This window comes from Prunus avium, chromosome 4 (genome assembly GCF_965620075.1).
Source record: "Prunus avium chromosome 4, drPruAviu1.hap1.1, whole genome shotgun sequence".
In the NCBI taxonomy this organism is placed as follows: Eukaryota; Viridiplantae; Streptophyta; class Magnoliopsida; order Rosales; family Rosaceae; genus Prunus; species Prunus avium.
The window spans coordinates 15,827,413-15,851,830 of NC_142287.1; the positions used below are offsets into that span (position 1 = coordinate 15,827,413).

A 24,418-nucleotide genomic window follows, 5' to 3' on the forward strand; every position below is an offset into this window, starting at 1 on the left:
AAAATATATAAGGCATGCAGAACAAGATTTTAAGAAGACAAGGCCAATTCCCAGATCTTCAAAGAAGAAGCATCTTTTCTGATTCTAGAACAGACATCTCACCATGTCATTTTTTAACAAACAATGAAATTCTCAAAACTAAAAAATACTTTGTGGGTGTGAGCAGTGGCGGTTCCAGGATTTGAAAACCGACCGGGCAAAACTTATATAACAAACTTGACGAAACGAGTGAATTTCATTAACAAACATAGCCTATCCAACTGATCCTACATGTTACAGCAGCTCTGGAATTTTGTCTTGGGCCAGTTTTTACCTCTAGAGTGTCACCTTTATTCTTCTTGTTTTTTGTTTCCAAACCTTTATTCTTCTTGTTACCGTACCATTTGGTAACAAAGAATTACTTTGGTTAAGTGGGATTTTGTGAAGATAAAAATACATCATGGCAAGGGGACAATGAAAAACGGCTTTAACAAAGAGTAATTGTTTTATATTAAAAGATATGCTGGAAAGGAGGAGAGAGAATGAGCAAAAGGGCAAGGCATTAGCCTTTGAACGTGGAATTCATCTGGGGAGAGCATTGAGGAGAGCTGGGAGCTAAAGAGCTACGTAAGGAAAAAGACTGTTTACACTGTTTGCGCACTGTTCACAGGTGATACAGTGGTGATAAAATGGTGATAGAAAATGATGTTTGTGTTTTTCTCTAGTTTTCTTGTTGTGTTTCTTTTCTTTTACCTTCATTTATTCATTTTTAGTTTCCAATCTGTACTATGTTTGTGTGTTGTGTAAAATTAGTGTTCTTTACGTACTTAAGTTAGAACTTATAGGAAGCCAACAGTTCCTCGTGGGATCGACCCCGTACTTGCATAATCTATAACTCAATAGACTCGTGCACTTGCGGGTATTTTTAATTGGTTGTTTGCACATTAATTTGTGTCGATTAGAAAATACAACAACAATGTAATTCAAAGAGACATGAACTTTGTTTTTGTGATCTTTAGCCCACTTTAGTAGTGGTGATAAAAATAATAAGAAGTCAGAAATTTGAAAGGGCATGCTTAAGCTTTGTCACAAAGTGACAATATTTCAAGTTTGAAACAATTTTTTTTTTTTAGTTCTAATTAAGGTTGTACTCATTATCAACCCTTCTAATATATAATCAAAATACAGTTTGGAAAGGATTATATACCATAATAATCCTAATCATAAAAGAGCTTTGTAAACCATAAAACTTGGGGTAGTAGATCCTCACTATGTTTCATATGGCTGACATTATAGGTATAAAATGATATATATATATATATATATATATATATACTAGAGGTTTAGTCACTATATACTATAAAACTTACACTAGCTACAATATAATATGCTTAAACTAGGTAAGTTTACACTTGAATTATAACATTTCTAGGTTTCAATATAATCCACACATAGCTTAACTAAAATTGCAAGTGCATGTCAATTGAATCCAATGTGTGGTATATGAGTCTCAGCTAATTAATGTTGGGTATATATATTGAAAACCACGGATCTACAAATAATGTATTAACATCCTCAAAACTCCATTCCATGTCAAAAAAAAAAGACATGGATGCAGTACCCTCATTATTGACCAAACCATCTAAGATATTTTCTATTGGAATATTCACTGAATTTTCATAACTCCCACTAACTTTGTAATTTAAATTCTTAATTTCATCGTCAACATTATCTGTATCGGGCTGTGGTGTCAAATATGAGAAGGCCAATAAGGCAGAGAATATATTATCTAAGTTGTGGAATATGAGGGTTTGTCGGGCTGTGTGTGGTGTCAAATCTGAAGATTAAAAAAAAAAACCATGAAAAAAAAACCATGAGAGGAGCATACAAATTGGCAAGAGATGCAGTTATATATTGCTTTGTTTGCATTTCTAGGGGCCCACCCACTCTGAACATTAGAAAAATCTAAACCCCCGAAGCATCCAAGTTTGACCTCCAAAACAACCCAATATTGTATCCCTTTCCTTGTTTGGTTCGGTTTTAACAATTACTGTCTGGAGAAAGCCAGCTCCATTAGTCATATTAGTATCCATCATCAGTCCCAATTGGAGAAAACAAGGTGGACATAGGGAAAAGGGAAAAGGAAACAATGCAAATTTGGACTCGTCTAATTTTCCTGCTTTCTGTTATCTTTCTAATTTGTTGACACATATTCCTGCACTTTAATTTCTAACTGTTCTTTTTAATTATTTAAAAGAGAAAAAAAAGATAACAGCCACGATCATAACCCTTTTTTTTTTTGGGTGAGTACACGATCATAACCCTTGGGTGAAGAGATATTAATTTATTCCAAAAGCCTTTGATGAAGATATATTAATTCATTTTGGCAAAAAAGGAAAGAGTATTTAATATTCACTTTGACTAAAAAGAAAATGGGGTTTAATGATTAGGAAAGAAAAAACAATGACATTGTCTCATCTTTTATCCCATCAAATAGGTCTATGTATCATTTATCCCTTACCCTACCTAGGTCTATGCATCATCATTTCATCAAATTAATTTAATTAAAATTAAATAGGACACATACATGCTAACATGCATGTAGCAAAAAATCAAACGGGTTACGGATATTGTAGCAATGTGGATCTTTTCTTTGAATAAATCATTGCACCACTTCATTATTTAGAATTTTTTATTTTTTTAAAATTGTATTGTTGTTTATTGGCGTGATTCTCTTTTAAGTTCATTGTTAATTTTATTATGAAAAAAGAAAGTAACACAAGTATAAGCACAACCATCAAGAAATAAAGTGAGAGAGAAAATTTTCCTTTTTATCGCACTTGTCCTTCATAATATTAACTTGACATTTTTGGAGTTATATATTTGTAGCTTAAATGGCCCCCCTCGCTTATGCATATAGTCGTACGAGGTCAGTTGTATTATTAAAAAGGTATGGAAGATGGTGTTTTTAGAGGTCAGAGTTACCTCCCTAAAAGAAAAGTTGTGGAAAAAGCTTCAAGGGTGGAAAGGTAAGCTGTTGAGTGGGCCTGGCAGGGAGATTTTGATTAAGGCCGTGGCTCTGTCTCTGCCAACTTACACTATGAACTGCTTTTTGCTATCTAAAGGCTGTGGCTCCCCTCGCTTATGCTTTTTGCTCTGTCCCTCCATCATCTTCCTGCTGTGGCTGCTGAGACCGTTAAGAAGTTTTGGTTTTCTTTACCCCCTGTTTCACCCAAAATCATAATATACATGACCATCATTATAAGTTGCATAACTTTGTTTAATAAAATAAGTTTTTTTTTTGTGTGAAACAAGAAGAGAGAGAGAGAGTAATCGGTTGACTGATGATTCGCTGGGGGCTGCTAAGGCCCGTTTGAGTGTAATTTGTGTGTTTTTTCCTTTCGGTTCTTTAACCCCCTTTTCTCATAAAAAAAAAAAACAGAGAGGGAGAGGCAAAACTTCACTTGGTCCCTCTTACCAATTCTTCCTCTTCTCGAATTCATACCTTTTGCCGGCAGATCAACACCATATAGAATACCTGTCTTGTGTTTTTTCTTTTGTTTAATATTAGTTTGACAAAAACAACAAATAAAGCTCAGCACATTCCATGTTGTCTCTAATATAATAAGCTAATAAAAAACAACAAATAAAGCTCAGCACTTTCCAATCAAATAAGAAAAACTGAGTACTCATATGTACAGATGGTTTTGTGGGGTTCATGGTAAAGAAACTTTTACATTATAGTGAGTTCAGCTAGTTTATATCTCAAACTGAGAAGACTTTAAAATTAAAAAAGGCTATACAATTATGAATTTAAAGATTTTAAATCAAAGGAAAACAATAATATCGTTACTTTCTCCCATATTACTTTTATTATCATGTATTGGTTAGACATGAAGGAATAAAAATATATAAGGCATGCAGAACAAAATTTTAAGAAGACAAGGCCAATTCCCATATCTTCAAAGAAGAAGCATCTTTTCTGGTGACCCAACTTTTCAGTTCCATAGCTCTCAAACCAATCGAAGCTGCTGCATGAGCTGCTCGATTTGCACATCTAGGCACATATGGTGAATTTAGGGAATGGATGCCCTGCAAGTTGAAACTCAAATCTCTTTTCAAGGTCCCTTCTCCTACCCACCCACTACAATCCACCCTCTCTTTCTTACAACCCAGCAAAATACCCGACATTATACCACCTATTCAAATCTGCCGATCTCTCTCTCTTAAGCTCAACCCCAAATCTCATCGATCCACACAACCCAACGTTAGGCATCTCCTCCCTCTGTCTCTGAGGCCAAATGAAAATTCAATCCCAAGCGTGCAAAATTGTGCATCCCGGTAAAATGAGTTTGTTTTCCTCGATTCTGTGTTGCTTCTCTCACTTCCAAAAAAAAAAAAAAGAGTTTGAAGGTGTTTTTTTTAACAGAAATTTTTTATTTTCCTATCAATTTTCTCTGTTCTGTCCACAATTATGGTTCCAAGAATTTTTTTGTTCTTTCAATTTTTCTACCTTCAACTTATTATACTATAATGTACCTGCAGTCTTGGTTAGTAGAAAGGTCTCTCCACCTTTTGCCTTTAGCGACGCCGACCACACATTCATCTCGCAATCCCTCCACAAGATATTTTGCTTTTTTTTTCTTAGCTCAGCAAAAAAAATTAAAAGAAAGAAAAGGAAACTATCTCTACCCACTATCCAAAACAAAGAGAACAGAGAAGGGAAAGAAAGAGGACGAAGAAGAAGAGAGAAAACAAACAAGAGGGAAATAGAGAAAAGTCTTGATCTTAGGAGGGATGTGGGGTTTCTAAGATAGCATGGCTTTTTTATATCTCGTGGCTTTTTTTGTCATTCTATATACTCATTATTATGTATAAAAGTTTACCAATTGCTCACAATTCTCTTCAAATATAGTTTATCAAATGCCTAACTGATTTTTTTCATTATTCTTGCAGCACATCAAAAGCAGTTTTTTTCAATATCAAACTAGCTCAAAACTGAGGCAGGAGTAAAGTCTGACAAACAGAAAAAAGGTAACAAATACAACTTGGAAAGAAGAAAAGTGAGCATGGGTATCCAATAATAAATTTTTTTTTGGTCATAATCCAATGATGCATTTGTGTACCAGACTACCAGTGATAATAACAGTATCTTGAAACTTTGAAATAAGAGTAGAGTCTATTTCAAATTCTCTAATTAACAAGGAAATTCCAACGGCATAAGCATAACTACTAAACAAACATATATGTAAATGTAAATAAATTCAAGACACAAAAGAAGAATTGGTGAGAAATCTGAGGCACTAGAAAATTGGAAGAAACTAGCAGATTCCATCTCCATGTGGATTGAGTTTTCAGTTTTGGGGTTTGGTTTTTTCTTGGTACCAAAAAAGTGGCTGTGCCCTTTATATACTTGAAGAAAAAAAGGAGGGTGTTTGAACTTTGAACAAAAGCCAAAAGAATTACAAAGGGCACATATTGTAATAAAATAAAAATAATTTAAAAATAAGCAGCTGAAAGCTACGATTTGTGGTGAGGGAGGATGTTTTTAGGATTGCAGCACCAAAATCTAGTGCAAATTAATTGTTCTTTCTATATTGCAAGGACCCGTATATTTACACTCGCGGGTCAAATAAGGCACGGCGGCTGGATTTGACCAAGAAAACACAATTACAAATCGTAGCTTTTTTTTGGTAACTGGATATTTCATAAAACAAGCCAAAAGGTAAATCACAATAGTACAACAACAAGCTGTTTAATCTTTCCCATCCCAAAAACAACACGCAGAACCTCATACTTCACCCCAAAAGAATATTTTTAATGTCAAAGAAAATTTTGTCGACAACTTAACTTTCTTTCATAAAAGTTGAAAGCTCAATGCCACTTTCTTTCTTGAAAGTTGAAAGCACTTGAAAGTTGAAAGCCCATGTACGCAACTTTCTCTCTTGAAAGTTGAAAGCTCATGACAAAGAAATGTTTTTAATGTAACTTTGTCTTTAATCATGCAATAACTTTTCTTTCTTTAAGATTGAGTAGTTTTCTTTCTTTCTTTCAAACCAAAGAAGTTTTTCTAAGCAGACGATTCTACTTTTCTCTCACTTAAACATATACACCAAATTATCCTTATAAAATACAAAATCAAATAACTTAATTTTAAAGTTACAAACGAACATTGAAACTACATAATAAAATAGCAAATAACGTTACAAAATAATAAAATACCAAACCAAACCAAACCGTCGGTATGGTACGGTCGGTATGCGGATAATTCGGATGAGATGCCCACCCCTATTTCAAACCAAGCCAGTGAGGCCTTGTAAAGCAACATGTCTCAAAATAGTTTATGTATTTTAAGAATGACGAGCGTGAATTTTAGAGCAACATGTCTCTCCAAACTCACTAAGTTTTGCCTTTGGTATATATGACTAATATTGCTTTATTAATTCTATGAATTTTATTTTATTATTAAGCATCGATATAATTTTTTTTTCTTTGTCTTAATTTTGCTGTAGGTTCGAAGTTGAGTTGCTTGGTTAAGAGGTACTCTCTTAATTTATGCAGTTTTTTTTTTGGTGTGGTTTATTTGTGGTTACGGTTTTATGTGTTATAGAAATTTCCAACTTTTGCTAGATTTGTATGATTGTATATGATTTTTATGATGATGAATGATCGATATATATATATATGTTGTGAATGTATATTTGGTAATAGAATAAATTCACTACTTCGAGAATAGGATTTAGATGCTGGTAGTTCATTGGAAGCCACATTTTTTCAAGGGTTACGGTTATTTACCCAAAGTAAAAACCAAATGCAAGAAAGACACTTTGAGATTATACAGCTAAAACGACTTGAGGTAATTTCAAAGGTATCAGAATAAAAATTCCAAAAGTTTTGAGGAAGAAAAAGAATGACCCTATTAAAATAATAGAGCTTTATTTTAAGATCATTATATAGTTTAATAATATAGCACACAAAACCAAAATTTACGTATTCAATAAAATGTCAATAATCAATTCATGAATCTCAAATTACTAAACCGAAATTAACAAATCTCGCAAATTACAAGCATTGCCACCGTATCTAAATTTCATAATCTAAATATTTTATTTAAAGTCACCCCCTCCCACTGTTGCATTAATAATTGACACAAATTAATATGCTAATAATCCAATTAAAAGTACCGGCAAGTGCACAAATCTATTGGGGCATAAATTTTGTAAGTACGGGGTCGATCTCACGATAAACTGTCGGCTTACTACAAGTTCTAATTTGAGTACGTAAAGAACACTTATTTAACACAACACAAATGCAATATACAAATTGGAAGCTAAAAATGAGTAAAGAAAGGTAAAAGAACACTTATGTACCCGATAGAGAGGTATTGCTTATTTTTTGTGCTATTTTATTAACTTTATCTTGAATTATTTTGTATTGTCTACATAATATATTATTATGTGGGATACAGAATGCTAGGGAAATTGAAAGGTTATGTACGTAATAGAGCTCGGCCTGAAGGATCCATTGTTGAGGGATACATTGCAAACGAATCATTAACTTTCTGTTCAATGTATCTCCGTAATGGTGAAATTTTTTCCTCTCATCATGAACGAAATAATGATGGTGAAACCAATGCGAAGCTATCAGTTTTCATGCATAATGCACGCCCGTGTGGTGGCTACAAAATGGTTCAATGGTCAGAGTTGGAAATGGAATCAGCTTATTGGTATATCCTCAACAATTGTGATGAAGTTGAACCTTTCAAAAAGTGTGTAAGTCGATCCATGTTTAATGTGCTTGTTTTAATCTTTGGTTTCAATTTATTAACTAAGAATTTTAAATTGAATGTCATTCTACAGTGAGTTTCGCCAACTGTTAGAAATAGAAAGCCCAGATAACTTGGAACAGAGACAAAGGAAATTGTTTCCGCAATGGTTAAAGACTCGTGTCAAAACATTGAGCAAACAAGGATTGGGGGATGCAACTAACGAATTATATGCATTAGCATATGGTCCAGATAAAAGAGTTGGTATGTATACAGGGTGTGTTGTAAATGGAGTTCGGTGGCAAGTAAAGCATATAGAAGAAACACGCACAACTCAGAACAGTGGGGTTATGGTACCTGGGACACATGGTGATCAACAATCTAACTTTTATGGTAGATTGGTGAATGTTGTGAAGATAAGTTTTCAAGATGGGTATCATGTTATACTTTTCAAATGTGAGTGGTTTAATACTCAACCAAGATTTTTTAGGAAGAAAAAGATTCACCGGATTCGTCGTGATTATCATCTCACTTCAGTGAATACAACCAATGTATGGTATAAAGATGATCCGTATGTGCTTGCTAAACAAGCCCAACAAATATTTTATCTTGACGACCCTAAATTGGGTTCTAGTTGGAAAGTAATTCAGAAGATTCGACATAGACATGTGTGGGATGTTCCTGAAAATGAAGCCGCTCATGAAGTTGAAACAATCTATGATGAAGGAGTAGACCAAGATGGTGATGATATTGTGATAACAAGTCGAGATGAGAATGAATTACCAAGCACTTCACTTCGTAGAGATGATGCAGAACCTGAAATAGTTGAGGAGGAGATTAGTTTGGAACCAATAGGAGTTGATGATTATGAGGAAGTTTTTACTGATGATGATTCAATTGAAGAACAATTGTCAGGGGATGAGTCAAATAGTGTTCACAGTGATGATTATAGTGATTTGGATTGACATTTTTTTTTAATACATGTTCAATTTATATATTTTTTTTATATGTACGAGTTTGATTCTTTTGGTAGTTGAAAGTATGAGTGGCACTCTTTCCTACCCCGGAGTTTTGTCCTACATGGTTTTCTCCGGGAGGTTTTAACGAGGCCACCTTTAACTTGCTGTTCCTCACTATGTATTGTTTCATGGTTTTTTAATGGAATTTATTTTTTTACTCCAAAGAACTTATCTTTTTGTTTTTAGTGGTAAGGTTTTTCATGTCCCCCAATTTGGTGTACTACAATTTTTAAATGAGAGATTGGTTTTTATTAATTTTATGTGCAGATCAAGAAGATGGTAGGTAAACATAAGAAGCAAAAATTTGCTAAACAACCACTTGCTCCACATTCATTAGCACAACCACCATCTAGTACACCACATCAGTCGCAACCACCACAACCTGATTCTTCACCGCCACGAGATCAATTAAGCATGTCAAGTACGTGACTGAAATATTTTTTTGTATAAAATTTCTTGCCGGTTTCTTTTGTGTATAGGACATGGAAATTGTGTAGTACCTTCTTTGCAGAAGAAGAAAACATGTGATCCAATTATAGGTGAGAAGCAAAAATCAACCCAACAACTTGTACCACATCCACTAGCACAACCACCCAGTGCACCACATCAGTCACAACATGACTCTTCTTCACCACCATATCAGTCAAGCACAACAAATAAGTGATCGACTTTATGTTTATATTTATTTATTTAAATGACTAAGTTTTTGTTGGGTTCTTTTGCTTTAGGGCATGAACATTGTGCAGGGCCTTCTTTAAAGAAGAAGAAAACTAGTGATCGAACTATAGGTCAGAAGCAAAAATTAGCTCAACCACCACTTCCACCATCTTCACTAGCACAACCACCATCTAGTGCACCCCATCAATCAGAACCACCACAACACGAGTCTTCTTCACGATCACCAGATCAATCGATCATAGCAAGTGAGTGATCGAAATATTTATGTTTATATTTTTTGTTGGTTTCTTTTGCTTATATGGCATGGAGATTGTGCAGGAACTTCTTTGCATAACAAGAAAACTCGTGGTCCAACAAAAGGTGCTGGCACTTACGACGTGGTTAATAAGTCCCAGGGGCAAATTCAGATTCGGTTGGATCCAGAGCAGAAATTAGTGGAGGGTATAAAGACTCACCCATTGTTTGTCAATGAGATTGGAATAATCACTCGTGCGAAAGCTCCACTGAATGTTCTAGGATTGAAGAAAGTTCCTAAAGAGGATAAGCAAGAATGGGCAGAGGCACTGAAGGTGAGTGAGCAATTCAATGCTGTGTAATTATGTTTATAGTCAATTAATATTAAGGTAAATATTTTTATTTTTTATTTTTGTAATTGTGGGTAGTTCAACTTTGATGTTGACCTCATGGATCCGGCTATGTGGAGGTTTATTGATGATCATATGTACTCCACTTATAAAGAGTGGAAATCGAAGCTCCATAAACACTTTAAGAAGTTTTATCCTGACATTGAGCTTGCACGGGCTACACCTCCCCCCAAAGAACTATTTGGTACGACACGAACAATAGAGGAATGGCATTGGCTTATTGATAACTTGTACACAAATGAGCAATACCAGGTACCGTAAACTTTGAATCAATTTGGTTGACTTGAAAATTTCCAATATTTCTCTCCAATATTTCCAATATACACATATGTATTAAATATATTATAATGTACATATAGACACTTATATACGCATATATTGTTGTTATAATATATCCATATATATTATATATTATAATATACATATATATAATTAATATATACCTATAATAGATCCTATTTTTTCTCGGCTATTGGTGTCCTACATAGATCCTAGCATTAATAATTGTACAAGGTTATGAGCTAATCTTCTAGTGTTACAATGACCTAATTGGAGATGACATGACAAATTTTTTTTGTGTCGGAACATGACACACCGTATACTTTGTTCTTTGTTGTAAATTTCAAATCCCAACCTCTATAATTGTTGTCGTCTGTCTTCCATGTTCATATATCGGACCTCAAACAGTTGAAATGAAAAATAAATTGACTTGATTTACGAAGTGGCTCCGTTGTTAATTTAATTAAATAGTAATAAGAAAAGAATTATTAATGTGATTGAATATGCAATTTTTATACATGCGCTCTTAATGCAGAGACGGTGCAAAGCCAATGCCAAAAACAGGCAAAATATAAAATTTAATCATACAGGGGGTTCACGTCCATTCCTGAAACATAAAGAACTTGCTGAAACGGTAATTTGTGTTCTTGGTTTAATGTTTTTCAGATATGTGGAAATACTCATTTTCTTTTTTATTGTTGAGAAAATGTAGAAAGGAGAACACCCTACTTATATCAGCAACTGGCAAGCCATGCATCAGTACAGAAAGAAGGGTGGCGTATACGTCAATGAGGTTGCTGAGGCAAAAGGGGTAAAGTTAAATTGTTAAATGTTCTATAAATTTAGTAATTCACAAGTTTATTATAGATACTTTTGACTTATGTCTAACATGTCGTCGCCGTCGTCGTCGTCGTCGCCGTCGACGATAGTGGTGATAATTTTGATGATGAGGATGGTGTCGAGGTTGGTCATGATTTTGATGATGAGTATGGTGATATTGGTGTGGCTAATTAGGTTATGTTTTTATCCTATGGTTGGTTGGATGTACCTGCTTTATTTGTTTTCTTTAATGCCTCTCCTAATGAAAGGGTCGATAAATATCTACAAACTCACACACAAGCATATGTGGGGGGTCAAGCCTAGGAATGCTACTGGGAAGATGCAAAGCCCCAACCACTACACGGTGGTGCCCATCCGGATGTATGTGCTTAACTTAGAATTGAATTGGACTATGTTTTGCTCTTGGTTCCTATATTATTTGCTTATATTTGAAGGACTATATAAGGAATTATAAAACACGTCCGTGTGCTTCTTCAAAAAGAAACCGTAAAACGTTTCCCAAACAAACCTTAAATATTATGTTTCTTCTCGAAAATATATATATATATAACTTTTGTTTCTTTCCGTTTTAAAGTGAGAATCTTTCATCCACATGCCCTCTTAAATTACTGTAATATGCTCTAGTTTCTTCAAAGAATTTCGTTATTTTCAAAAAAAAAAACACTTGAGAATTTCGTTACATAAAATAAATATTTTCACTTATTCTTTTTTAAGTATTTTTCTTTAAAAGATTTGTAGTCAAATTTACAGCCTACAGAAGTGGATTGGGCAATCAAATTGGAACTCCTTTACTTAGAGCCTAGCAGAAAAGAGAACAAACAGACATTTGTCATGACTCAAATAGAAAAATAATTAGGTTTCTAATTTTTGGCCAAATTGCATGAATCATCCTTTGCTTAGAATTCTTTTTTCTTTGAGTTTCATCCTTATATAGTTTCATTCGTTACTAAGACAAAAACCAACTAAATTTTATTTTTACAAAATGAAAATAAAATAATTACAGAAAATTAGATAAATAAATAATAAATAATAAAAGCACCTTTGAATCAGAGTTGGTATGTGGCTGAGCACATTGCAGAGAATCTCTAGTATATGTTGCCGTAGCAGCAAGTGGTTGGCATTAATGAAGGATGATTTTGGGAAAGAGAGTGAGAAATAAAGGCCATGAGAAATCTGAAGAGGGACGAAGAGATAGTGGGTATATAAGTGATTGGCCAGCATCGTTGGAAGATTTCATTGCGAGCGTCCGTGGAGGACGGAGTTGAAGGCATCGATGGTGTGGAAGATGGAGAGAGTGGATACGAGAGAAGTAAATTGGGGGAAGTAACCGGTTAGGGAAATGTTTTTAATTTATAGTCTCCTAGAATCAGCCACCAAGCTATTTGGTCGGCAGCCACCAAGCTATTTGGTCGGCAGCCCCCAAATAAGGAAAACGACACAGTTTTAATACTTTATATTCTTTTTTACAGGAACCGCGACCAAAACAATTGGTCGCCAAGTTTCACAAAATATTTGGGTGGCATCTCACAAAATATTTTCGCGGCATCTCAAATTTAGAGACGACGCAAGCAATCTTAAAGACGAAATACTGTGGTTGCCAATAATTTTCAAGCTTAAAGGCGACCAATCTTAATATTGGTCGCCAATTCCTCCCCTAGCGACCAAATATTTTGGTCGCCATTCGGACATATTTTATGGTCAATTAGTTCATAAATATGACGAAATTATTGGCGACGAATTAAAAAACTTCGTCTCCCATAACCCTGTTTGGCGACCAAATTTGGATTGGTCGCAAAAGATTTCGTCGTGAAAGACCTTTTTTCTTGTAGTGCTTCTTGAGTCTTGTAATAGTCCATTCTTAGTGGATTTCTAGAGGTTTTTCCCGGTTGGGTTTTTTCCTTGTACCATTGGGTACAAAAATCCTTGTGTTAATTTACTTCTGCTGCAAGATTTTATTAGTTAGATTTGGGATTGAAATCATTGTCCAATCATATTCCGGTTAACTATTTACTCTACCTGAGGCACGATTTCAGGAAATTTTCTGGAGCAAGCTCTACCAGTCTCCTATTTGCCTTTTCTCCATGGAAGAATCTGAATCCATTGAGCATACAATCTTCCTTTGCCCTTGGGCTGCCAGAGTGGGGTTTGCCACTTTTATTGCTTGCCTAAAGCTTTTACTTCGTTGGATAGGTGGATTAATGATCTTTGGTTGTGTGAGACCTTTAATTCGGAGGAGAGAAATGATGGATTATAACTCATTTGGCCTTTACTAGCTCGGCTATTTGGAAAACTCGTTGTAATTTGGTGTATGACAAATCAAATTTCTGCCCACCATCGCCAGAGCTCAAGGCCTCATTGGCTGATAGGAGTGTTGTGGAATTCCTATCACATATGAGATTGAAAGATGATAGAAACCATTTCAACACTCCACCTTTGGACAGTCATCTGTGGGTCAATCCTCTGGTGGGGACTGTCAAAAATTAACTGTGTCGATGCTTGGGACAAAGTTATGAATGCAGGCTCTGTAGGGGTAGTGATAAAGGGATCATACTGGTAATCTGCTTGATGGCAGTGCGCATTGTTTTTAGTCATCACCAGTTGTGCAGGCTCAGTGTCATGCGATCCGAAGTGGATTAGAGCTGGTCCATGTAAGAGGTTTCACTAATGTTATTGTGGAAACTGATTTCAAGGTTTGTTTTGCTGCTGTCCAGGGAGATATTTCTATCTAAAATTGGACTCTTTACCCTCTATGACATTAGAATGCTAAAAGCTTCATTCTCCTCTCTCTGGTGGACATGGACTCCTCAAGATGCGAACCATGCAGCTGACTGGGTGGCTTCGCAAGCAAGAAGGGGGTTGTGCGCTGAGGCTTGGGTCATTCGACCTCCAATCACCCTGGTCTTCATACTTTCACGGGATGGTTTACCTTGCCCACCGAACTTGACGCTTTCTAAGCTTTCTTCTTTCAGTTTTTTGTCGTTGCTTTGTTTACTGTTTTGTGACTGGCCTCTCTGGTTGGTCTTTGTTGTTTGTAGCCCTTGACTGTTGTGTTATCCTTCTTAATATAATACTCCTTTTACCAGAAAAAAAAAACCTTTAAATTTAAGGGAAATAGATCTAAAAGCCACCCTTTTTATAATTTTAAATGAAAATACCACCCCTCCCCAAAATTTTTGCAAATATCACCTATAAATACATACTTATTGCCCACTTATTGCCCAGATAACAATTTTGGTCAGTTTTTGGTTTCTCTCTCTCTCTCTCTCTCTCTCTCTCTCTAGCTAACTACACCCCTTCTCACAAAGAAGAAGATCAAGAACAACCTACAAAACCCACAGCTTTGCCCTCAAAACCCAGTTCTTCCTTTTCCTCTCTGTTTTCTTCTCTACCCAAATCCAAACCCCAACTTCATCTCTCTTCGAATCCCTTCTGCAACCTAAACAAACCCAAACAAAACCATCTTTTCTGAATATGACAGCATGTCTTGGCATTAGGTGGCCATTGTTTGAGCATTTTGGTCCAATTTTGGGGGGTTTTGAAGTCAGGGTTTACATGCCCTCTTTAAGAACAACTTCTCCAGAAAATGAATTGTTGGGAATATGTAAGTTTTGATGTTAAATTGAATTTGATTACTGAAATTTGAATTGTGATTGATTTCGTCTGTATTTTGTGTAGAAAGTGAAGTATTGGGATTGATTTTGTTTGTCTGAAACAACAAATGTGTTTGTTCTTTGTCGCTTGATTCTTGCAATTGGTATTGGGATTTTCTATGAACTTGTTATGATTATATCATAGTGAGGTAGCATTGCTGATTTGCTATGGCAATCGTATTATGATTTTATTGCGGTTGTATTGTAGTGATATTGCCTTTGTATTGCTATGGTATTGTTGTTATATTGATTATTTTTGGTGTTTTTATTAATATGTTACTGTAATTTAATAGGAATATATGTTGATATCATTTTTCTTTATCTGCTTGTGGTTTGTGTAGGAGTTGAGATTATTCTTGGCTGAAGTATTATTTACAATCTCTCTCTCTCTCTCCGCTCTTCGTATTTTTCTCAACATTTATGTGTTAATATAATGACCTCAAAAACAGTGTCAAGTACATTACACAAATATTAGAAACATACGGCTCCACAAGAAGAATACATAATGTCTTAGATGTCCTTACTAAGTCTTGGGGCCCAATAATAACAAGCATAATCAATGATGTGTACAGTTTGCTGCAAATTTGCTTTGCATTTTCATAATAGAAGCTTTACTTTTGTCTTCAGAAGGCATATCAAAGAACTCTTTGTCTACACATTACATTATGCACAAAATGGTCTCCAATGCCAGTGTATGACTTGCACATCAATGCCTGCACAAACCAGCTAAAACATATTATGTAACTGTTAACCTCAAATTTGTTCTTGACAGGGAAATGAGTTAGGTGCGGCTTTTCTTTTCCTTGTGCAATTTGAAAAGAAAAAGAGAAAGAAACATAAATTGTCAAGACAAAACTACAACAAATTATAATTTGCTCAAGTACTCACCGTCGGGAAACAATATGCTTTCAATGAATAAATAACATATTAATTTCAACCAACGCTACTGCACAACTCATCTCAGAAACATGATTAGAAGATCCAATCCATTAAAACACACACATGCAAAAAGCGATCCTAAATTATACGGTAACTCAAGCTACAAAAACCCAACTTGTTGAGCACCAGTCAACAAGTTTTATAGGCAAATTGAAATCAAGTATAAATTACTTCAGTAGTAACACCTTCATTTTTTCAACCAAAGATGCTAGCTTCCTTTCAATATCAAAAAGCACATTCAATTAGTCCCAAGATGTGGGACATAGATACCTAGTCTTTTAGATAACAAAAACAGAGTTCTTTTTCTCCAAACAAAAATATCTTAAAACAAAGGAAAGAAGAAAATGGAGTAACAATTTCACAGCAATCTTTTAAAGAAACAATGAGATTGACAATGATTATGGTTCCAAAACAATACCAGGCATTAAATTAACATATAAATATTGAGAAAAATATGAAGAGCAGAGAGAGAGAGAGATATCGTAAATAATACTTCAGCCAAGAATAATCTCAACTCCTACACAAATCACAAGCAGATAAAGAAAAATGATATCAACATATATTCCTATTAAATTACAGTAACATATCAATAAAACACCAAAAATAATCAATATAACAGCAATACCATAGCAGTACAAAAGCAATACCACTATAATACAACTGCAAAAAATCACAATACGATTGCAATAGCAAATCAACAATGCTACCTCACTATGATATAATCATAACAAGTTCATAGAAAATCCCAATACCAATTGCAAGAATCAATTGACAAATAACAAACACATTTGTTGTTTCAGACAAACAAAATCAATCCCAATACTTCATTTTCTACACAAAATATAGACGAAATAAATCACAATTCCAATTTCAGTAATCAAATTCAATTTAACATCAAAACTTACATATTCCCAACAATTCATTTTCTGAAGAAGCTGTTCTTAAAGAGGGCATGTAAACCCTGACTTCAAAGCCTCCCAAAATTGGACAAAAATGCTCAAACAATGGCCACCTAATGCCAAGACATGCTGTCATATTCAGAAAAGATGGTTTTGTTTGGGATTGTTAAGGTTGCAGAGGGGATTCGAAGAGAGACGAAGTTGGGGTCTGGATTTGGGTAGAGAAGAAAATAGAGAGAAAGAGGAAGAACTGGGTTTTGGGGGCAAAGCTGTGGGTTTTGTAGGTTGTTCTTGATCTTCTTCTTCGTGAGAAGAGGCGTAGTTAGCTAGATGGAGAGAGAGAGAGAGAGAGAGAGAGAGAGAGAGAGAGAGAGAGAGAGAACTATGAGAGAGAGAGAGAGAGCTGAAAGAGAAACCAAAAACTGACCAAAAGTGTTATTTGGGCGATAAGTGGGCAATAAGTATGTATTTATAGGTGATATTTGCAAATTTTTTTGGGAGGGGTGGTATTATCAGTTAAAATTATAGAAAGGGTGGCATTTAGAACTATTTTCCTAAATTTAAAGCTCCGGAAAGTTCCTCTTCAACTCTAAAGGCGAGGATGGCCTTGAGTGCTTATCTGAAGACTAACACTATTTTGTCTTGTAGTTGTGACTTTTCATGCTACAATGAAGAGGCCTAAGAAATTAAAGAAGAAATTGCATGTGACGGGAATAACACTATCTTTTTATTTTCATTTAATCGTATTTAACCATATAGAATAAAATCCTCATGCATGACGAAACGTGATTAATTTGTGATACATACAAGTTTTTTTACAAATATTAGGATTGAAATGAATTGGAATTTGGAAGTTTGTACTTTTTTCCACGTTATCAAGAAACTTTCTCGTGCTTGGAACATAATCTTTTTCCAAATCTTACCAACAGAGCAGGATTGAAAAAGTGATAGCCAATTGGCTGATGTCTTCAACTTTTTGCCTCGAGACTGGTGCATGTCTTTGGGTGTAGCATTTGAATTGCTACCTACCATTGCGTTTCAGCAAGTCCCAAAAATAACTGACAGCTGACAGATAACGACGTAAAAAGAGTCTTGTGTCTATCCATTGGAATATGAACGTGAGAGAGGTAGTTTGCATCAATCAGAATATCACAAAAATGATGATTTTGTCAAATTCAACACAATTTGTTACAATTTAATATATAAAGATTGAGTGAAAAATGAAGGTATGAATAATTGAATATTATGCATGTAATATGTATTTAAATAAGATAAGTGAATTGTAAAAGAGAGAATACAAACTCTAATATCAGGTTGGGAGAACTGGTTGCCAAACTGTCTTCACTTGTTTTCTTCTTTAAGTTAATGATTGGTAAATCAGAATCTAATACAATTACCTCCATGCTTTTTGTAATAACAATTTCTTCAGATTTGTTTTTGGTTCGAACATGACTTACAGAAATGCTAAATGGAAGAAAAAGAAATATATTGGTAAATGTTAGAAAATGCGTAAATACTTATATAAAGGAGTTAATTGTTATATAAATTCTAACCTTTTTGGTTTTTTTGATGGGCGAAAGGTAAAGAGAGCTCTTTTGACAGTGTCTTTAAATCTTTTTTTTTGAAATTGGGGTAACCTCTGTTATAGAAGCATCAGCTGAGCTTGTGGAAGATGCACTTGGAATTTTCTTTGAGAGAAGTGGGGTAATGGGTGGAACCTTTTGGGTAGCAATGTTTTCTTTGTCATGTGCAGCCAAACTTTTGTCAGATGATTGCGATGTTGGTTCAAGAAGTGGCATTGTGTCGTCGAAGATTGCTTGAATGAGTAGATCATTTCTGTTGGAATAAATCAAATTTGAAAATTTTTAACTTGTCCTCTTGTTTGCAGAATTGCATATGGCAATTGTTGTTGGTCGGTAAAATCTCTTTGAACAACCAATTCATTGCAAGAAATTCTAAACAACTGTTCTGCTGGTCTTCCAATTATGATTGCATTGGTTTCGTCAGTTGAATCTTCAAGCACTAAGCTCACTTTGAACCTGTATGTAAAATTTATGTAATGTTTTAATAATTTAAAACAATTGTGTTTAAACTTTATGGAAAAATAAAATAAAACTAATTGTTGAGATTTGTATTACCAAGGGAGAGGAATTTGATTATCGTGTTTTGGGCACAAAATTTCATCATGGTGGGCAGCAGTTCTAAGTTGTTTAAAGCAAAATGGGTATGCTTTATACCACCAACCGTTACGTGTGTCAAAACGCATAATAGCTGCTCTGCATAAAATGGGAGTGTCCTAAAACATATTTAATTTTTTTTGTTAATATAGCAAAAACAATTATAAAATATATAGTGATAAGAGAAGAATAAAGTGAAATTTAGCTTAAATAATTTGTAAAATTGTATGTTAAAATACGAATAATAAGGAGATTTACCTTGCCCACCGAACTTGACGCTTTCTTCTTTCAGTTTTTTGTCGTTGTTTTGTTTACTGTTTTGTGACTGGCCTCTCTGGTTGGTCTTTGTTGTTTGTAGCCCTTGACTGTTGTGTTATTTTTCTTAATATAATACTCCTTTTACTGAAAAAAAATAAAACAACCTTTAAATTTAAAGTTCTGGAAAGTTCCTCTTCAACTCTAAAGGTGAGGATGACCTTAGAGTGCTTATCTGAAGACAAACACTATTTTGTCTTGTAGTTGTGACTTTTCATGGTACAATGGAGAGGCCTAAGAAATTTGTAAACCGTGTATCCTTCTCGTATAAGTATTAGGTACTTAGGCTGGGCCCTGAGCTCGTATCTGACGACATGGTTGGGTCACTTTCTGGAGATGATCTGCACACTTAACACAATATCAGAATAGGAGTGAACCGCGGAGATCCCAGTTGAGCTCTCTCCGATGATTAAGTCAGGGATTGATTTGAGCTAAGGAAAATGGATGTAGGGTTTTCAATATCATAGTATTTATTACCTTTGTCCAGAGATTGGTGAAGGGTATTTATAGGAGGGAGATGGTCCTCCATATCTATTAATGAAAGAGATCTTTATCCTCTGGATTGTGTTACATTTAATGTTCTGCTTCTGACCCACCCACTTTCTTGACAGGGATCTGGTGGCGAAGTGACAGGCGAATAGGGATGGGAGGTGCATTGAATGTTCTCTCTCTATCACCAGCCTGTCCCTCTGGAGATCGAAGGGCAAAGCGACATCTGGACAAGGATGGGATGTGTATCAACCGACCTTTCCCCCCTGCCAGGCTGCTTCATTAATGCCCTACTGATTTTCGGATAAAGAACGACAGTGGTCGGGTCGGTGGACAAAGCTCCGATCATTGGTCCAGCCCCCTGCTCCATCATAATCTGCTCTGAGGATCAGGTCGGTATATAAGTGACCTAGCATGTTATGATCATGTGGCGATTTATAATAGGCTCGGCTCGGCATGATGGTATTAGGTATTAACAAAATTAAAGAAGATATTGCATGTGACGAGAATAACACTATCTTGTTACTTTCATTTAATCGTGTTCCACCATGTAGAATAAAATCCTTATGCGTGATGAAACGTGATAAATTTGTGATACATACAAGCTTTTTTCCACGTTATCAAGAAACTTTCTCGTGCTCGGAACAATATCGTTTTCCAAATCTTAACAACACAGCAGGATTGAAAAAGTGATAGCCAATTGACTGGTGTCTTCAACTTTTTGGTTAAAAGCCAAGCCTGGAGACTGGTGCCTGTCTTTGGGTGTAGCATTTGAATTGCTACCTACCATTGCATTTCAGCAAGTCCAAAAAATAGCTGACAGTTGACAGATAACGACGTAAAAAAAGTCTTGTGTCTATCCATCCATTGGAATATGAACGTGAGAGAGGCAGTTTGCAGAGAACACGTGACTACCTTATCATTATTGAGTTTCTAAAAGTTCAAAAAGAAAAGAAATAGGAAAACAAAAAAATTCACACAACCTCTGCTATATAAACATAAAGCCACATATTTTACACCCATCAGTTTTCATCATCGACTTAGAACTCTCTAATTCTTTGGTGATCTTTTTGGCTATAAAATTAGAAAGGAAAAACTCTCTAATTCTTCACCTCATACATACATCAAGCGGCCAAAGTCTAAACAGAGAAAGAAAAGTCAGGTAAGTTTTTCTTTAATTTTTAGTTTGACAGCAACATTTATGACCAAAAGGAAGATAAAAATATTGATTTCATATTTGTTTTATCAATTTCAGTGGGTCAGAAAAGATTCTTGGGTTGGGAGGATCATCATATTTGGAGTGATCATGTTTATCATTTCAAAGGGATTTGCTGTTATATCTGCAACTAAGAACCTCCAACTACCGTTCATAGAAGATATATTTGCATCAGGGCGCACAAGATTTTTGGAATGGGTGGTTTCGGAAAATCAGGTATTTACTTTCGACCTTTATTTTATTTGCTCAAATGATTAGTGTATTTTTTTTCTTATTCTGTGAATGTTTTGAATTAATTTTTGGTTCACCAATATCTTTCTGAGTTTAAAGAAAATAAAATTCTATTCCATTTGCTGTGTCAGTTTTCATTGTTATGTCTTCTCGTCTGCTCGTCGTGAGGTCTGAGGTCTATAGCATTTCTGACCAAAAAAAAAAAAAAAAAAAGGTCTATAGCATTTTGCTTGTTATATGTAAGTGTGCAAGTTCTTAAATTTCTGGGAGCTGTCTTAGAAAGTGATATGTTTAGGAAGTTGCTGCTTATGGTGTCAGTTTTTGGGTTAATAATTTGGATAGAGAAGTCGGTTTAGTTGGTACACAGAGAACTCTTTTAATTTTTTTATTATATCAAATTGTATATGGTTTTAGTTCAGTCATGACGCTTTAGCAAGGCCCACTGGGTCCTTCAAGATGTGGCCAAGAGCGTTGAGACTTTGTGATATCCTGTTCCTAAATTAATATTTAATTCTTAAATTATTCAAGTAAAAGACAATTTCACCCCGAAAGTATTTTAATGGGTTTAAAATTGACTTTTTCTTTGGGAAATTTTGGGATTTGAGTAATGTAGTTGCGTAGAACGCGTCGATACGAGTTCGTAGACACGTAGTGGGCTTAAATCGGAGTTTTAACGAAGAAGTTATGGTCAATGGAAGTGCAGTGGCACAACTGTAAATATTTTGAAGACAGATTTTTTAGAAAAACCAGTCAGCCTTCTTTCTCTCTCTCTCTCCCTCTCGACTTCCCTGTAACATCCTGACCCAATTGGGTCTCTTTGATTTTCTTACTCTAATTGCTTTTCTTATTGTTTATTCTTGTTTCTAACTTGTTTTTCTTTGTTTTTGTTTTTTATTGTGGTTTGTGGTTGTGTCGGTGTGATTTTGCTCAATTGGGTATGTTTTCTTACTTTAATCTCTTATCTTGACCATTGTTGTTGTTATTTGTGTTTATTATTGACTCATTGTAATTGTGGTTGAATGTTGGGAATGTGGATTGCATTTTGGCATTGTGGCATATTTGTGCATAATTGTGGTTAATATTTTGGCATTGTGGCATATTTGTGCATAATTGTGGTTAATATTTTGGCATTGTGGAATTGTGCATTGTGATTAATTTTGTGGCATTTTGCATGTTTGGGAATTGTGGCATGAATTTTGTTGTTGTCTTGCTTTGTGCATATTGGTTTATTTTCCTTAGATGTCTAGAGCTAGAAAAAGTACCAGAGGGGGTGCATCTTCCTCACGAAATGCACCTCATTCAGAAGAGGCAATTCTCACTACCACCGTGGTTACTGAGCGTAACCTAGATCTTAGTCCCTCCATCCAAACCGCTGGACTTATTCAAGTCCAGCACCTTCTTAGGGACCGAAACCTCTTACCTTTAGCTCGTATCTATAAAAAATACAATGAATCTTTTGTGCGAGAGTTTTATGCTGCTTTCCCTAGGGAAGAGTCTGGAGATAATGAAGATGTGCCCATTAAGGTTCGAGGCAAAAATTTTGAACTATCCACCTCCATTATCTTTGAGGTTCTTCACATACCTGAGAAGGATACAAATAATTGGAAACAATATCTGGGTAGGGATTTTGACATGCAAAGCGCAGCTGAAACACTTTTTTATGCTGACCCTGCTGCCTTTGCATCTCAAACCAAAAAGACTGTCCTCATTCAGGGTAAGTTGACACCCTACTTTGCCATCCTGTGGAGCTTTGTGCGCCACAACATCTACCCATCCGGCCAACGGTCGGAAATTCCCATAGTAGGGGTCAAGATCCTGAAAATTTTGCATGAGGGAACTTTTTCCCTACCTATTGTTGACATCATTTTTGAACGCCTGAAGGCTTGTGCACGTAAGAAAAGCATCATATATTATCCTTGCCTTGTTAGCATGATTTGTGAACGCTCAGGTGTTCGGGCTCGCTCTAATGATATATATATGTTGAGCCCATGGGTCCCATTTCGGACACTTCTGTGTCCAAGAGTATCTCTCAGAGGCGCCATGCACCTGCACCTGCACCTTCACCTGCTCCAGTGCCACCCCGTATGCCACCACCACCACCACATGGGCCGGCCCCAGCACAGCCATTCCCACCTGCTCCCACTGTCGACACTTCTGCTTGGGAGCCCTCTCTCCAAGCCATTTGGGACTTGCAGATGCTTCAGTACCAGCAGATGCACAACCACCACCAGCAGATGCAGCATATGAGCACCTCCATTGACGCCATTTGGACGCACCTCCAGATGCCAGGTTAACCCGGGACCTCTGCACATGATGATGATGTTGTTGATGATGATGCTGATGATGGTGATGATGCTGATGATGATCAGTAGTACTTTGAGTATTGTACCCTTTTGAACTTTTCGTTTATTTTGTTTTTGGGTTTTATTTTAAGACGGTTGTTAGTTTGATTATTTCAACTTTTTGTTTGTTTACTTTTCCTTTCATTATGTGATTATCCATCCCAATCTTTCTAAATGGCATTGTTTAATCTTAAATCTCCATCAGTTATAAAAAATGTTTCATATAAGTTTGGGAAGTGTTTTCAATTCATTAATGCACAATCAGAATTGGGCGTGAATGCTTATTCTATTTCATAACATGTGATTACAAACACAATAATGAAAAGCGTACATAAAATTCCTAATCACATGTTCTTTGTTGCATTCTGCGCCACCTGAGGCTTTTGCTAATTGCCTCTGTTTGTTCTTGCTTGTAGAATCTGCAACAGCTCTACATGATCATCATTCCTTTTTTGCAGCATCTCTACATGCTGGTTGGCACTGTAGAGCCGCTTCTGCAGGTCCGCCACCTCCTCACTCAGTGCTCCGCACTCCCGCGTCCTCGCCAGTAGGCGCATGCCCAAATTTGTGGCCGAGACCGCGTTGAGCACGGTTAAATTGTAGGACTCGTCCACTGCCATCTTGTCAGACCTCTGCGCCACATGCAGATGATCTGCAACTGTAAGTCTGCTGACAGTCATGCCTTTCGGCAGTACTGCCCTACACGGCATCGCCCCAGAGAAGTTTGAGGCCGAGCCATGATGGTATGAGGAGTTTGGGAAGATAGGGTTTTGAGGAGCCCTTATCTCTGCATTTGGTGGTGCAAGTGACAACTCAAGGTTAAGGTCATCAATGAGCATAGCTGAAGATGCCATTGATTTTTATGTCTGGACTATTTGATGGTTATTCTTGAGTTTGCAGGATGAAATACAGGGTACTCCTCCTTTCAATCGAGAAGTGGTTTAAATAGACATATG

At 35.8% G+C, this 24,418-nt stretch overlaps 1 protein-coding gene across 1 annotated transcript; it reads left to right on the plus strand.

Moving 5' to 3' along the window:
* Nucleotides 1–20,618: 20,618 nt before the first annotated feature.
* Nucleotides 20,619–23,594, plus strand: LOC110773232 (uncharacterized). Its single transcript, XM_021977734.2, has 3 exons — nucleotides 20,619–20,835; nucleotides 20,929–21,105; nucleotides 22,360–23,594. Exons 2-3 carry the CDS (start codon nucleotides 20,980–20,982, stop codon nucleotides 23,365–23,367), a joined length of 1,134 nt encoding a protein of 377 aa, XP_021833426.2. The 5' UTR covers nucleotides 20,619–20,835; nucleotides 20,929–20,979; the 3' UTR covers nucleotides 23,368–23,594.
* Nucleotides 23,595–24,418: the final 824 nt, after the last annotated feature.

Coding starts and splice junctions, on each gene's coding strand:
- LOC110773232 (XM_021977734.2), top strand. CDS start 20,980: ATGTTTATCATTTCAAAGGGATTTGCTGTTATATCTGCAACTAAGAAC. Junction 21,106..22,359: donor GGGTGGTTTCGGAAAATCAG/GTATTTACTTTC, acceptor TATTTTCCTTAG/ATGTCTAGAGCTAGAAAAAG.